General features: G+C 39.3%; 2 protein-coding genes across 3 annotated transcripts in view; both read right to left on the reverse strand.

The window, feature by feature from the left end:
• Positions 1 to 4,893, reverse strand: part of vil1 (villin 1) — a 38,707-nt gene extending 33,814 nt beyond the window's left edge. Inside the window, exons 1-3 of the mRNA XM_060930264.1 lie at positions 4,865 to 4,893; positions 3,239 to 3,407; positions 99 to 203 (exon numbers count right to left, since the gene is read on the reverse strand). Of these exons, the coding sequence (XP_060786247.1) occupies positions 99 to 179 (81 nt within the window). The 5' untranslated portion in view covers positions 180 to 203; positions 3,239 to 3,407; positions 4,865 to 4,893. The remainder of the gene's footprint in view (positions 1 to 98; positions 204 to 3,238; positions 3,408 to 4,864) is intronic.
• Positions 4,894 to 5,460: 567 nt separating this feature from the next.
• The window catches only part of itgb2 (integrin, beta 2), a 40,105-nt gene continuing 31,352 nt past the window's right edge, over positions 5,461 to 14,213 (reverse strand). For both annotated transcript variants that reach the window (XM_060930266.1, XM_060930267.1), the window contains exons 11-16: positions 14,019 to 14,206; positions 9,625 to 9,857; positions 9,317 to 9,533; positions 7,565 to 7,770; positions 6,148 to 6,314; positions 5,461 to 5,954 (exon numbers count right to left, since the gene is read on the reverse strand). In XM_060930266.1, coding sequence (XP_060786249.1) covers positions 5,886 to 5,954; positions 6,148 to 6,314; positions 7,565 to 7,770; positions 9,317 to 9,533; positions 9,625 to 9,857; positions 14,019 to 14,206 — 1,080 coding nt within the window. In that variant the 3' untranslated portion in view covers positions 5,461 to 5,885. The remainder of the gene's footprint in view (positions 5,955 to 6,147; positions 6,315 to 7,564; positions 7,771 to 9,316; positions 9,534 to 9,624; positions 9,858 to 14,018; positions 14,207 to 14,213) is intronic.

Genomic DNA, 14,213 nt, shown 5'->3' on the forward strand with positions numbered 1-14,213 from the left:
ACTTGATAAGTGATGTGTTAAAAGTGACAAAACAAAACAAAACCCCACAAAACATGAAGATTTCCTGAACTCAAATGACTTGTTTGCTCAAACCCCACCTCCACTCTCCATATCTGCAGTCCTGGTGCAGTTTTATTGAGGACCTTTTTCACTTCAGTCTTTACTTGGACTTTTGGCATGATGCCAGCTGCCGAATCAGGTACCTGAGGTAGGAGATGAGAAAATCATTACACTGATAAGAACTCTTTCATAAGAAATGGAAGTTCCACAAAATAGGAAAATCAACCTACTGTATTGTATCAGACTGATATTTTACTCTCACAGTTTTCAAGTGCTTGTATATGAGGCCTTTCTTACTTCTCACAATCATGATTCTGCTTCCACTGGTTAGAATAATAAACTAACCACTGTCTGTGTGGAGTTTCTGTGCGTGTTCTTTGTGCGAGTCCATGTGCGGTTCCTCAGGATTCACTGGTTTCCTCCCACCTCCCGAAAAACATGACACCAGGAAGATTGGCTAAGATAAATTGCTCCTAGGTGTGAATGAGTGTGTGAATGTGTGTGCATGGTGCCTGGCAAGGGAATTGCATCCCATTCAGGGTGTATTTACACACAGTGATCCCAGGACAGCCTCTGTAGCCACAGACCATGATAAATTAGTTACTGAAAGTGAGTGATTGAGAGTATTGTAGCATGGAAATTATGAAAACGTCATAATTTGGAAGGAAATAACCAATTCTGTACTATTACAGTGAGTCAAATAATTAGGAACTTTAATTTTTACAAAGATTGAGTCAGTTGTTTTTTTTTATTCGTAGCATTTTTGTCCGTAACTGTTTGTGTTGTGTGTGCTCATGATATTAACATTGATTAAGACACTTCAATGGCTTCAGTTTCTGGGTAGTTCCAATATTTATATAGTCTCCATGTGGATTGATCGACAATAGCAGAAGGTCATGGTCACAAGTGCAGCAACTCAAAGCAGAAGTAAGAAAATGACTGCCTTCTTCTTCTTTTTACATCATTTCCTCACCTCTTTGTGGGGTCAATGTGGATAGGTTGAGCAAATAGAGTTAAGGGCCTTGCCCAAGGGCTTGGCAGCGTTGGGACTTGAACCCCTGAACTTCCGATCAGTAACTCAGAGCAAGAAATGAATGTAATCTTCAGTATTAATCTTTAAAATCTATTCTTGAAATGTATTACACAATTGTAATTTTAAAAAAGTTCTTTCCAAATTACTATACAGTTACTGTTTTGTGAATCATAGGCACACAAAAAAGGTGCTACTGGGATGAATGGAAATACCCTTTTAACTTCTGCATTTTAAAAATTACTTTTCTGCAGCTGTTTTACTATAATTGTTGTTGGTGATGAATAATGATATAATGATAACTGTTTCATGATAAATATGAAAATAGTACATGTGTAAATGCAGTCCTCTTTAAAAAAATATCACAGAGAGGAAGTTGCAGTTTGTGAACATCTTTCACAGGAAGTAAAGCTGAAAGCTGTAAAGTGTTCCCACAGTGTTTATTTAGTGTGTCTCTTGTGTGTGCACACGCTACCCAGCTGTTTCAATATGCTATGGCTTATATATATTTAGTAATAGATAATTTAGTTACAGCCTACACTGCATCTCTTGTTCAGCCTCACATTCTCTCTCACCCACCCTCAGGCCTCAAAACTACAAGCAACACCCAATCTATTTCTGATTGTTCTCTGTTTTTGTTGATGGAAAAACTGAGACAGTGGATTTGATAATTTTTGAGTTTGAGTCAGTCAACTTTTTCAATGCATAATAGACTGAACTGTTTCTTCTGTCACAGTGTTTAGTCAGAAGCTCACAAGAGACAACTGTCCAATACTGTCTTGGACATGTTTAACCTACAGGTTTAAAAGTTCAAGGATGGCATCTTGTAGTAACATCTAACTATATTTTCTATTTGATGAGATAATATAGCCCAAAAGACAACATCTGCTCTAAAATGATGGAATAAAGCATAAGGATTTTGCTAATTTAGACCTAGTAAGTACTTATTCACTAAGAAAGTGTCACAGACTTTCAGTCAAGCTAAACTAAACCATCGCTGACTACATCCATGTATTAGAGAGTGGACACTTGGGCACCATAAATTACAGCTAAACTCTAGGAGTACAGTCAAAATGTATTTTTTTCTTCTTGCCTAACCCAAGAACAAAGATGTCATGTTCTGCTTTAAGATTATTATAATTTTTCTCATTTAATTACCCTACAAACCATTTGTATACTATCCTGGCTTCAGTGACTCATGAGTGGGCCGATCTTCTTAAGGTCGCCATTGGAAGCCTGTCTCTAATGAAGGCAGGACCATGCTGCTGACGTAATGACAGATGAACTTATGACTTTGCTGTGACAGTTTCCTTATTTATGAAATATTTCAAGCAGCATGATGTCATTCCAGCAGACATATCATTTAATATTTCATGGTAATAAATGGTATATGTATAACTCTGTCAAGTTCCTTTGTTTGACGATTGACATGATTTGGTCTGATTGCCACCAACTTGTCATTCTGCCACCTTCATCTTGTAGTCCAATCTTTTTCAACTCGACTCTAAGCTCTAAACTTGGGTCCTTCCAAAATACACAAAATTACTTTATGTTGATGTCCAAGCCCATATGTTGGACATTAGGTCTTTAAGATACAGTCAAGTTGTTTTTTTATGTTCTCCATTTGTTAATATATGTTGACTTTGTAACAACTGCAGCATAGCCACACCCTTAACAAATGGCGTTCAAAAGCTGTTGGTGCTGACAAAAGTATTGTTTTATTCTACACCACATCAAAATGGAGAACAATATAACCATTTCAGCACAGTACTCAGTGGCACAGCCACATAATCAGCACAAAACATAATTCTTAGTCATTTTTATGAATGCAAGCTCATTATTTTATGCAAGCTGATCGTTATTTTATGATTGCAATACTGAGTTAGCTCTGATGCGACCTTTTGCAAACTTAAGCAAATAGAAATAACTTCTATAATTTACTTCAGTTTTCCTGAACAAATAGCTGAATCCACATGCAGTGTATAAGATATGTACATAATTTGGGATATATTTACACCAGATACTTATTTAATCATGCATGTATCTATAACTGATTTGAGTGATCATTAAGCTAACTATAACTGTTAGAAATCTATCTTTTGGAGAGCACCACAGCATAAGTGGACTCACCTGCAGAAAGCCACTTACCCAGAAAGAGAGAGACAGCAGAGAAGTGCTACAGGATTGAACAGATGGTGTCGGAGTGGTTGTAATGCTCACTCCCTACTTTACAGCCCCTGCACTTTGCCTCTCGGCCTGGCTGTATTTTTCCAACCACTCAGGGTGATGCTTGCCTTTTATGGTGAGTGTAGGGAATCTGCATACAGGTGTATGTGTGTATATTTATTGACAGGCATTAGCTAGGGGTCTCATAGCCTCTCGTGTGATTGCAATTAGCATAGAGCCAACAGAACTTTTTTTTTTAAATAAAAGTTTGTTCAGAACCAGGATTTCAAAATTGTGCTATCTTGCTATATTTGTTCATTGTAGTTTTGGATGAGATGCCATGAAACAAAAAGTAATAGATTTCTTTCAAGGTCTTTAAAAGATGTAACAGTTTCCAACCTCAGGCCCAAAAGTGGGGAAACACACACACACACACACACACACACACACACACACACACACACACACAGAGAGAAAAGCTTTGTGCTTAAATCTTAAATGGAATGCAGGAATGCGTAAATGCTTAACCCTTCCCCTACGATACACTTTCTGAACTTAACAGTGAACCTAATCATGTAATTGATTGTTTAACATTTGCCATTGATCAATGTGTTTGCAAGCTATGATTGGTATTAGATTAGCAATGAATCTTATTAGCCATACGTGTAAACTACTGTATGGTGCATTAGTGCATTGGAACACATATTGTTATGCAGGTACAGTATTGTAATCTGTTTAGTGCTATTCTAATGACTAAATGTCAGTAAGTGATCACTCATTCCATAAAATAATAGCTCTGAATGTAATCGTGCAATAAAAATAATTGTAAAGGAAAACAAAGCAACTCAAATGCACTCAAATGCTAGGTCAAATCTACATATGATCATGCGAGATCAGAATTCTTACAATTCCTCTTCAAATTTTCTGCAAAATTTGTAGAACTACAAAGTTTACTTAGACCTGTTCAAGATGCACTGACCTGATTTTAGTCATTCATGTTACTGTGCCAATGCCATGACTTGAGTTGCAAAAAACCTACAATTTCCTATGCCTCAGGAATTAACTCAGTAATTTCACCTTTTATTTATTTATTTATTTTTTAAATTTTGTTTAACAGAGTTTCACTAAGATTTACAATTCAGGAACTGTTTGCAGAATTTTTATGCATGTTTTAGGCTTCAGATAGGAAAACAATTTGGCTAAAATGGGCTGCTTGTGTGTTTGTGAGATGTACAGTGATGCAGTGTGTTTGCTACAGCCTTTGTTCTGCCCAACTCATGCAAGAACATGAACATGACAACACTGGATCCCTTGTGAATGACGCTGTTTACAAGAGGTGCTTTGGAAAACATATTGAGAGTAACGTTTCTGATTTTTTACTTATTTGATTGATACTAACAAGCTATTCAGCAACCTCTGACCTTACCACGCACACATACACACCCTTCTGGCATTGGGCACAAAAGCTTATACTGATCATAATCTGATAACACACTAACACAAACTTCTTTTGTTGTTCTAAAGGATTAACCAAAGCAATTGCTTATTATACTACAATTGTTTTCCCTACAATCTTTTTTTTTTTTATATGATATGAGATTAACCTACCTGCTTCTGGGACAGTGAATGTGTGTGTGTGTCTCCTTGGCATCAGAGTCTCAGCTTGTTTCACACTCTGTTTGTGAACTTCAGCCTCCAGTACACCACCGCACCTCTTCTGATCCTCACATTCATTAACTCGTTCTGCTATGGAGGACTGACAGGGTAGGTCTCATTGCTGAGCTCTGGCCACTGGTGCCTCAGGGACCCTCTCCCCTTTCATTACATAATTCACTCATTAGCTTCATGCGTCTCTTTTTATGTGTTTTACACTGAGATGTGATCAAGAGTGTAGAAACAACCAAATGTGCACCTTATTTTTGCTAAACAGTAGGCAAATCAATTAATCAGTGTATTTTTAACCTAGCAAACTCTTTGTTCCTCACCTTTCTAATTAGTTTTCACTGGCTATTTAATAGTAGTTAATGAATAACAGCTAAATATACAGTTACTGAACATAAGTAAATATTAAACTTTGTGTTTACTGGGATACGGTGTAATGATTTAAATAAACTAATGACTTTCTGATTTCTAACATCTAAGAACTACAACTTCATCAAGAGTTGAAACATCAACCATCTTTTAAGTAGGATATTTTATTTAGATTTTAAATGTGCTGCACTAGTTACTACATTACTAGTGCACACACACACAAAAAAAAAACACACATAAAAGTCACAAGTGATAATTACATCCAAAGAACTGACACTGAATAACAATTTAGCAATGCACATTAAGATATTAAACCATTGAATATGTAATAAGACATAAGCAAAATACAATTTCACAGCCACAAATCAATCCCCCGAGGATCCCAATCCAAACCCCTGAGAAGCAGTCATGGGATACAGAACAATGATTACTGTGCTCAGGTGTTCAAGTAGCAGTGTTAATTACCCGGCATTGAAGATGGTGCAAAAATGTGGACTGGAAGAGCATGCTTGAGTACTGGACTGACTGTAATGTGTAATGCATTTACATGGGATTTATTTTAAATCACTCACTTTTCCTTCAAAGATTCATTACTACCTTAAGAGTCTCCAGTAAATGCTGGATTTGCCACAGTTGTTGTTGCCTTTTGGAATAATGGATTTTCACTCTGGAGAGAGAGAGAGAGAGAGAGAGAGAGCAAAAAAAAAGCATGTCCAAAGTGAAAAATGGAATCAGTGCTTTGACACCACATGTGCAATTCAGTCTTGTGATATTCCACTGTATTTCAGATTATTATTATTATTAAGTTGCATTATACCCAGGGGAAAAAACAAACAAACAAAAAAACAACCAGAACATACTTTTGCCCACTGACGGCGCTGCGCTTCCTTTTCAAACCTCTTCCACTCTTTGAGGTCTTTAAAATAAAATATTGCCTTAATGAGGATGAGGAGTAGAAGTCCAATCACTGCAACAGCAGCCAGAGACCCACCCACGATGGCTGCAACTTGTGGCCCCTCAGGACATTCTAGCATACAACATATACGTAGATTATAAAATGACAAGTCTTGGCATATGTGACTGCAAGAAAAGTTAGATAGATAAATTACATCTAGTCAATGTTTATTTAGTTTTATTACAGAGAATATCAGAGGTTGAGCTGGATTTAAAATTTTATTATCATACTGTAGAAATTTGGAAATCTGAAGAATTGTGGATTGTGGTCAGTTTGAATATTCTGGTCATAATAATTTTAATAATATTAAACTTTATTAATAGCATACATAAAATATAGTTCATAGTGCTTCACAATGAAAATAAAAATTACATAAATTCAATAGACTTTATTATATATGCTAAATTACATTTGTTTAAGCCATTTTTTTTCTAAAAAAATATTATTGGTAGACATCTGGATATAGTTGTTGGATATTGATTAATAAAGTGTTAATTCAACATTAAAGGTAGACTGCCTTTCAGATTTTTCAAGTTTAGGTCATAAAAATAATTTTCCCTGACACCCAAATATTTTTGTTTCGTGGACCGAAAGCTACTGAATTCAAATCACAGACTTCCAATTTTATTAGTTTTTTTTAATAGAACAATTAATGAATTTAAAGCAACGTGGCCCAAAATTTTCCACTATTTTTTCCTGTTTCACCATGACCCAATTCAAGATACTACATCATGCATTATGTGGTGGGCTTTCCCTGTTTGTGCAAAGCATTGTGGGATACAAATTTGAAACAGGAGAGAAAAATGGAGGATGTGAGTGTGCGAATGAAACGTGTAATATCAACTACAGTCACGGAAAGCAAGAAGAAAAGGCATTATGTTGCGAAGGAAAGGAAATGCAGGGCCAAACTAATAAACATCAGCAGTCAAGGAGCACCTCGGTGTGATCAGCTGTCTGTTTAGGGACAAAATGATGCAACTGTCAGTGCATGGTTAAAGGTAAACCTGCACATGCACACTAGACTTCCTCTGTCTGCTTGACTGCACAAAGCGAGTGATTTCCTGCACATTATTTGCTAGGGAATCCCCTCAAATTAAATAACTTCCCAGCCACAGAATGGGCAGTGAGATATTACAGAAATAAATACGGGTATATAGCACAATGACCAAATTTCAGAGGGAACTAAATTTCACCAATTTTATGAAATCGAAAGGCCGTCTCGCTTTAATGGCAGAAAGCTGTTTAACATTTCATACAGCATTCTTGGAAAATGTAACAAGCCACTATTTGGTCATTTCGTCACAGTTACTGATTTGCTTTACCTCTGTCCTTGAGGACTTTAACAGCATAATTGTCAAATCCTTCTTTCACAGTCATTGAGAAGCTCATCCGGCAGCCCAAACTATCCTTCACTTGGCAATCCTTTTTAGTTAGTTTTTCTACTACTGTAACATCTAAGTGGGTGCAGGACTTAGTGCAGTTCTTCTCAAATGGTCCTGACTCAAATGCCTTGCATTCAACACAGTTCCTAAAGTTTAATAAGGGGATGTGAATATCAGCATATTAAACAAATGCATAAAATACTTGTAGAAAAAAATGAAGGCCTGTAGATGAGCCCAGTCAATGAGTCTTGATTTACTGTTATTCAGCATTTAAACTATGATCTGAATTGGAATGGCTGAAATCCTTAGAACAGTGACATTTTTAGTGGATAGTCTACTTTGATACTCTACAAACAGTCAACATCAACTGATACTCAACAGGTATAGGTCTATCTTAGAATGTCATGCTATATTTAATCAATACTCTTCAGATTTCCTATGAACAGTCTATAGACCCCTTTCACTGACGTCACCCGAAACCAGAAGTAAACAGACCCTGCGCCATTTTGGAAGACCAACAAACTCGTGATTAGGGGAAAATAACGGCAGCGGTATGTGAACCCACGAGAATAAAGTGGAGTGGCAAACGACTTAAACAAACAAATCTGAGCTGTTTTATTTATGATTTATTGGCCCAACAGTAGACTTGAAAGAAACCTGTGTGAGACTTGGCAAAAAACTGTGGATATAATGGATAAGTCTGTGCATGATCTGTGGACATTTGAGGTAAGCAAACGCAAGAAATTCAGATTTAAAACATGCTAAATTGGCCCCAAGTTGATAACTGTATGAGGAGCAAGCCTCCCAGACTTCTACAATTTAATAATAATAATAATAATAATAATAATAATAATAATAATAATAATTTAGGATGGTTTGGGGCTTGCTCGCTGCTGCCAGGTTGGTTGCTGAGTAGCCTGACTGTTTTTTTTTTCTTGCGTGTGGTATCATTGTTGATGCGAGGTTGTTTTTTGAACATGCCAATGTGGACACGATTTCCCCTGATGAGTTATGACTTCAGACGCGATGCGTGTGTGGAGGTGTGGAGTCCGCGTGATATGTGCGTAAGATAGGCTTCTCATGTGTTTGGAGATCCGCGCTCCGAGACAAGCGCAAGCACCCCCCCCCAAGGGAAAAAAAGGGGCCCCCCGAAAATATCGGCATAGTTCGAACACTGAGTGTAGGCACTGGGTGTAAACAACAAATAGTTTACAATGTCTGGGTAGCAAACAGATGGCAGAATTGGTGTCCGGTCCTCCTTATGTTTCCATTCTCCCTTGCCCCGAGTCTTATCATATGGGTCAAACCCATCAATCACAGCCAGTTTCTCCACATACCGTGCCCTTTCTGCAGCTGGTAATGTACTCACATAACCCGAATTATCATCCATCGTGTCACTTTACTCTCGCTTGTACTTTGTTTTATATTGTGAGTGCATGTACTTGGTCTTCCAATATGGCGCCTAACAAAATCTCGCAGCGCGGTGACGTCATGTGAAAGGGGTCTATAGATAGAACAATCAAACTTCATACACTGGGCTACTCAAATAAAGTGAAAGCAAAAGGGACAAGTCGATAGTTGACAGATTAAAGAGTCCCAGCTATCCAATTCAAGTGTGTTGATTTTAATATATAAGTGGCTTAATGGCTGTGGAACATGATAGATGTGGAGCATGATTGACCTTTCTCTTACCCTGACTGTTGGCATGGGAATTCGCATGTGGGACACGTCTCACATCTGAGTCCCTTGTATCCCCTCTGACAATCACACTGGTTGCATACACATTTGCCACGTCCATTACACACGGTTTGTCCCGTCAAGCAACTTTCATCAGATTTCATGCACTGACAGGCTGTTCCTTCATAGTCATCTTGACATATACATTTTCCACATCTGCAATTTCCTTTACCTGAGGAAAATCCATAAACCCAACGTGAGTGCATGTCTGAAGTGCTGTGTGTGAAACCTTTTTTGGCATGTACGTATGCATTTGTCAATACCTCCACATAGTTTGTTTTGGTACTTTTCACAATGTTCATCATCACATTCGCAGTGAGTACCATAATAGGATTTGCCTCCCTCAGTTTGGTAACACTTGCACACACCACACTCGCATTCTCCACGGCCCTCACACTCTGTCCCATTGTCTTTGCGGCATTGAGCTTTCAGTGTGGCCTCATCTTTCTGACCCAAGCTGCATTCACACCGCTGTCCCAGGAAGCTAGCATTACAGCTATGGGGAGAGAGAGCCATAAAGTATCACATATAAACACTGTTGTGTAATTTATTTTGTTATCTCATAACAAGCAATTCTGGGTTCAAACCTGCTGGTCAACCGGGACCTTTCTGTGTGGAGTTTGCATGTTCTCCTTGTACCTGCGTGGGTTTCCTCCCACAGTCCATATGAATTAGGTCAACTGGCTACTCTAAATTGCTCATTGGTGTGAATGTGAATGACTGTCAATCTGTGTTAGCCTTGCAATAGACTGGCAACCTGTCAAGAGTGTATGCTGCCTCTCACCCGATGTCAGCTGGGATTGGCTCCTGCTCACCCACAACTCACAATAGATAAGTGTTATAGAAAATGAATGAATGAATGAATGAATGAATGAATGAATGATGGTATACAGAAAGTTTAGATGGAATATTTGATGCCCTTACACTGTGATGATCTTATGGTAAACTAGTATAGATGCTTAGGACATAAAATTAATTTCCATTGCAGTGTGATTATTGAGATGTTCTCCATTTATTGATATATGATTCGGTAGTGCAGCTCATGCCCTCAACTAAATAACGTCTGTGGTACTGTTAAAAGTGGGTAGAATTTGAAGAGCCTGGGCTAGAGTTCTGGGAGGCTTCTGCTTATTTCTAGATAGCCAGGCCCCCTACTAAAGACTTTTGCTAAGGAGTTGTTGAATAGTAGGGAGGAGACATGGAGGCATATACTTTTCAAAGTTAAACATGATCCTGTTAGCAATTTCCTTATTTAAAATCATGAAATTAAATTAACAGGTCTAACCTACAATTTAAAAAGGAGTCTTAGAGGTTCTTGAACAACTTAAGAGCTCATAGCTTCCTAATAGGCTTCTGCTTGGAACCTTTTTGATAGGGAATCCCTCTGAGGTATGCTTTCATAGAAGACTTTTAAGGGTTCCCCTCAGAGGGACACATGGAACATTCCCTGAGAGTTATTGACTTAAGAGTTCAGAGACTTATTTTTTCAAAATGTTTCTTAGCTTTCATCCATCCATCCATCCATTATCCGTAACTGTTTACCCTGTGCAGGGTCGCAGTCTAGCTGGAGCCTATCCCAGCTAACTATGGTGGGGTTTACATTAGACCGTATCAGCGGATCATCAGATTAACATTTTTAAAACGATTAGTGTGCACACAGCAACACCAATACACGATTCGCGTGCACACAGCAACACCAATACACGGATACGCTCGGCTCCGCAGGCATCCTGCGCTCCAAATCACTCCGCCCTGAACAGCGAGTGCCCTCTGGAGGGTGCGCACTCCGGCCCTGCGCAGCTCACAGAGCGCGCGAGTATAGCGCACAAGCAGTGATTCGGGACTGAGCTGCTGTGTGTGTGATCCCAGCGCATATCACTTACCACTTGCAAGTGGAAGGATGGCAAGTCTAAAGACAATCATAACTACACAATGGGCAGTATTTGCATCAGTATTTGCAGTATTTTCATACTTTTATACTCTTTAATGAAAGGTGATACAAGGCGGAAGTCCGCGCCATTTTTCAGCAGTCGCATCACATGGCCAACGCCAGTGAATCAGGAAGGTGGATGTCACAGTGACGTTGTCCAATGGCGACGCCAGCTAGAGCTCAGCACAGCGTATCCGCATATTCTCAATGTTTACACAGCACCGGACCAGACACGATCTAGATTGAATACGTGGACCCTGGCGGATTCCCGTTTCCCGGCGTTTCCAGGCGTTTTAATGTAAACGGACAGTGCATCCGCGAAGAAAACGAGACAGATACGGTCTAATGTAAACTTGGCCTATGGGCGAGAGGTGGGGTACACCCTGGACAAGGTGCCAGATCATTGCAGGGCTGACACATAGGCCAAGTTTACATTAGACCGTATCTGTCTCGTTTTCTTCGTGGAGCTCTAGCTGGCGTCGTCATTGGACAACGTCACTGTGACATCCACCTTCCTGATTCGCTGGCGTTGGTCATGTGACGCGACTGCTGAAAAACGGCGCGGACTTCTGCCTTGTATCACCTTTCATTAAAGAGTATAAAAGTATGAAAATACTGCAAATACTGATGCAAATACTGCCCATTGTGTAGTTATGATTGTCTTTAGGCTTGCCATCCTTCCACTTGCAAGTGGTAAGTGATATGCGCTGGGATCACACACACAGCAGCTCAGTCCCGAATCACTGCTTGTGCACTTCACTCGCGTGCTCTGTGAGCTGCGCAGGGCTGGAGTGCGCACCCTCCAGAGGGCACTCGCTGTTCAGGGCGGAGTGATTTGGAGCGCAGGATGCCTGCGGAGCCGAGCGTATCCGTGTATTGGTGTTGCTGTGTGCACGCAAATCGTGTATTGGTGTTGCTGTGTGCACACTAATCATTTTAAAAACGTTAATCTGATGATCCGCTGATACGGTCTAATGTAAACACCACCATAGAGACAAACAACCATTCACACTCACACCTACAGTCAATTTAGAGCCACCAATTAGCCTAACCTGCATGTCTTTGAACTGTGGGGGAAACCGGAGCACCCGGAGGAACCCCACACAGACAAGGGGAGAATATGCAAACTCCACACAGAAAGGCCCTCATTGGCCACTGGGCTTGATCCCAGAACCTTCTTGCTGTGAGGCAACAGTATGTATTGGAACAGCAAGGTCAAGTCTTTTGTTTTTGCTATACACTGAAAACATTTTGGATCAAAATCAAAAGATGAATAAGAGATAATAGATCAAAATTTCAGCATTCATTTCCTAATATTTACATCTAGATGTGTTATACAACTGAGAACATGGCCCCTTTTGTTTGAACCGACCCATTTTTCAAGTGATAAGAAATACTGGGATATGTGACTAAAAGGTGTTTCTTGTTGCCAGGTGTGCCCTATTAGGTTGCCCTGTTAAATAATGAATAGCTCTGAAAGTTTATTCTTGGTTTGAGCCCTGGGTTTCACCTATGATGAATGCATTTGTTGTTAAAAAGGATAACGCAATCAGAGTTATTGCATAAGCATTGGGTCAGTACAACAATTTGGAATGTAGAAAACAAAGAAACCACTGGTGTACTAACAACCAGACACTGAATAGGTTGCCCTAGGTAAACAACAGCAGTTGATGACAGAAACATTGTGAGAGCTGTGAAGAAAACCCAAAAATCACCAACAACCTCCACAGGGCAGAGGTGAAAGTATCACAAGCCACCTTTTGAAGAAGACTTTGAGAGCAGAAATATAGAGGCCATATCATAAGATGCAATCCACTCGTCAGTAGTAAGAATAAGAAAGACAGATAGGAATTTGCAATTACTGTAAATACAGAGATGAGCCACAAAAGTTCTGGAACCAAGATTAACCTCTACCAAAGTGATGGAAAGGCCAAGTGTGGAGAAAGAAAGGATCTGCTCATAATCCAAAACATACAAGCTCATTGGTCAAGCACGAGAGGTAGTGTCATGGCTTGGGCTTACATGACTGCTTCTGGAATGGGTTCACTACTATTTAGTGAAGATGTAACTCATCATGGTAGCAGCAGAATGAATACAGAAATCTAAAGAAACATACAATCTCCCAATTTACACAGAGATACATTCAAACTAATTGGGGGGAACTTCATCATGCAGCAAGACAGTAACCTAAAGCATACTACCAACACAACAAAGAACTTCATCAGGGGAAAAGTGGAAGATTCTAAACTGGCCAAGTCAATCACCAGACCTTAACCAAATTGAGCATGCATTTCACCTCCTGAAGAGGTGACTGAAGGGAGAAAACCCCAAGAACAAGCAGCAACTGAAACTAGTACAAGCCTGGTAAAGCACCACAAAAGAAGAATACAACAGTTTTTTGATGTCTCTGAGTTGCTGGCTTGATGCAGTTATTGCAAGCAATGGATATGCAACCAAATACTGTTATTTACTTTAAAATATGTTAATATCTGCTAAAAATATCTGTTCCAGTACTTTTGCTCACCTAAAAATTGGTGGTCTGCCACCAAATGTACCATGTCCTAAGGTGGTTAACACATCTAGATGTGGATACAATCGTCAGCAAAATGAGGTAAATGTAAAAATGCCATTAATTGTGTATTACTCTAATTGTAAAATGGCAGATGCAACAACAACAACAACAAATGAGCAACAGGAGCTTGGAACAGAAGAGAAGTCTTCTTGTACCTGCATATTCCGCAGTTAATTGTGCCATGTCCATTACAGAACTCGTGTACACCAAGGTGATTGTCGCACTCACATTCACATCGTGTTTTAACCAAAACTTTCAGTTTTTCATTGAACCCCAAAGGACCAATGTTAAAGGACTTTGCCTTTAGGCATTTGGCTGCCTTTACAGTTACTGTGAAAACCACCTGGAGA

The sequence above is a fragment of the Neoarius graeffei genome, chromosome 9 (assembly GCF_027579695.1).
Source record: "Neoarius graeffei isolate fNeoGra1 chromosome 9, fNeoGra1.pri, whole genome shotgun sequence".
NCBI lineage: Eukaryota > Metazoa > Chordata > Actinopteri > Siluriformes > Ariidae > Neoarius > Neoarius graeffei.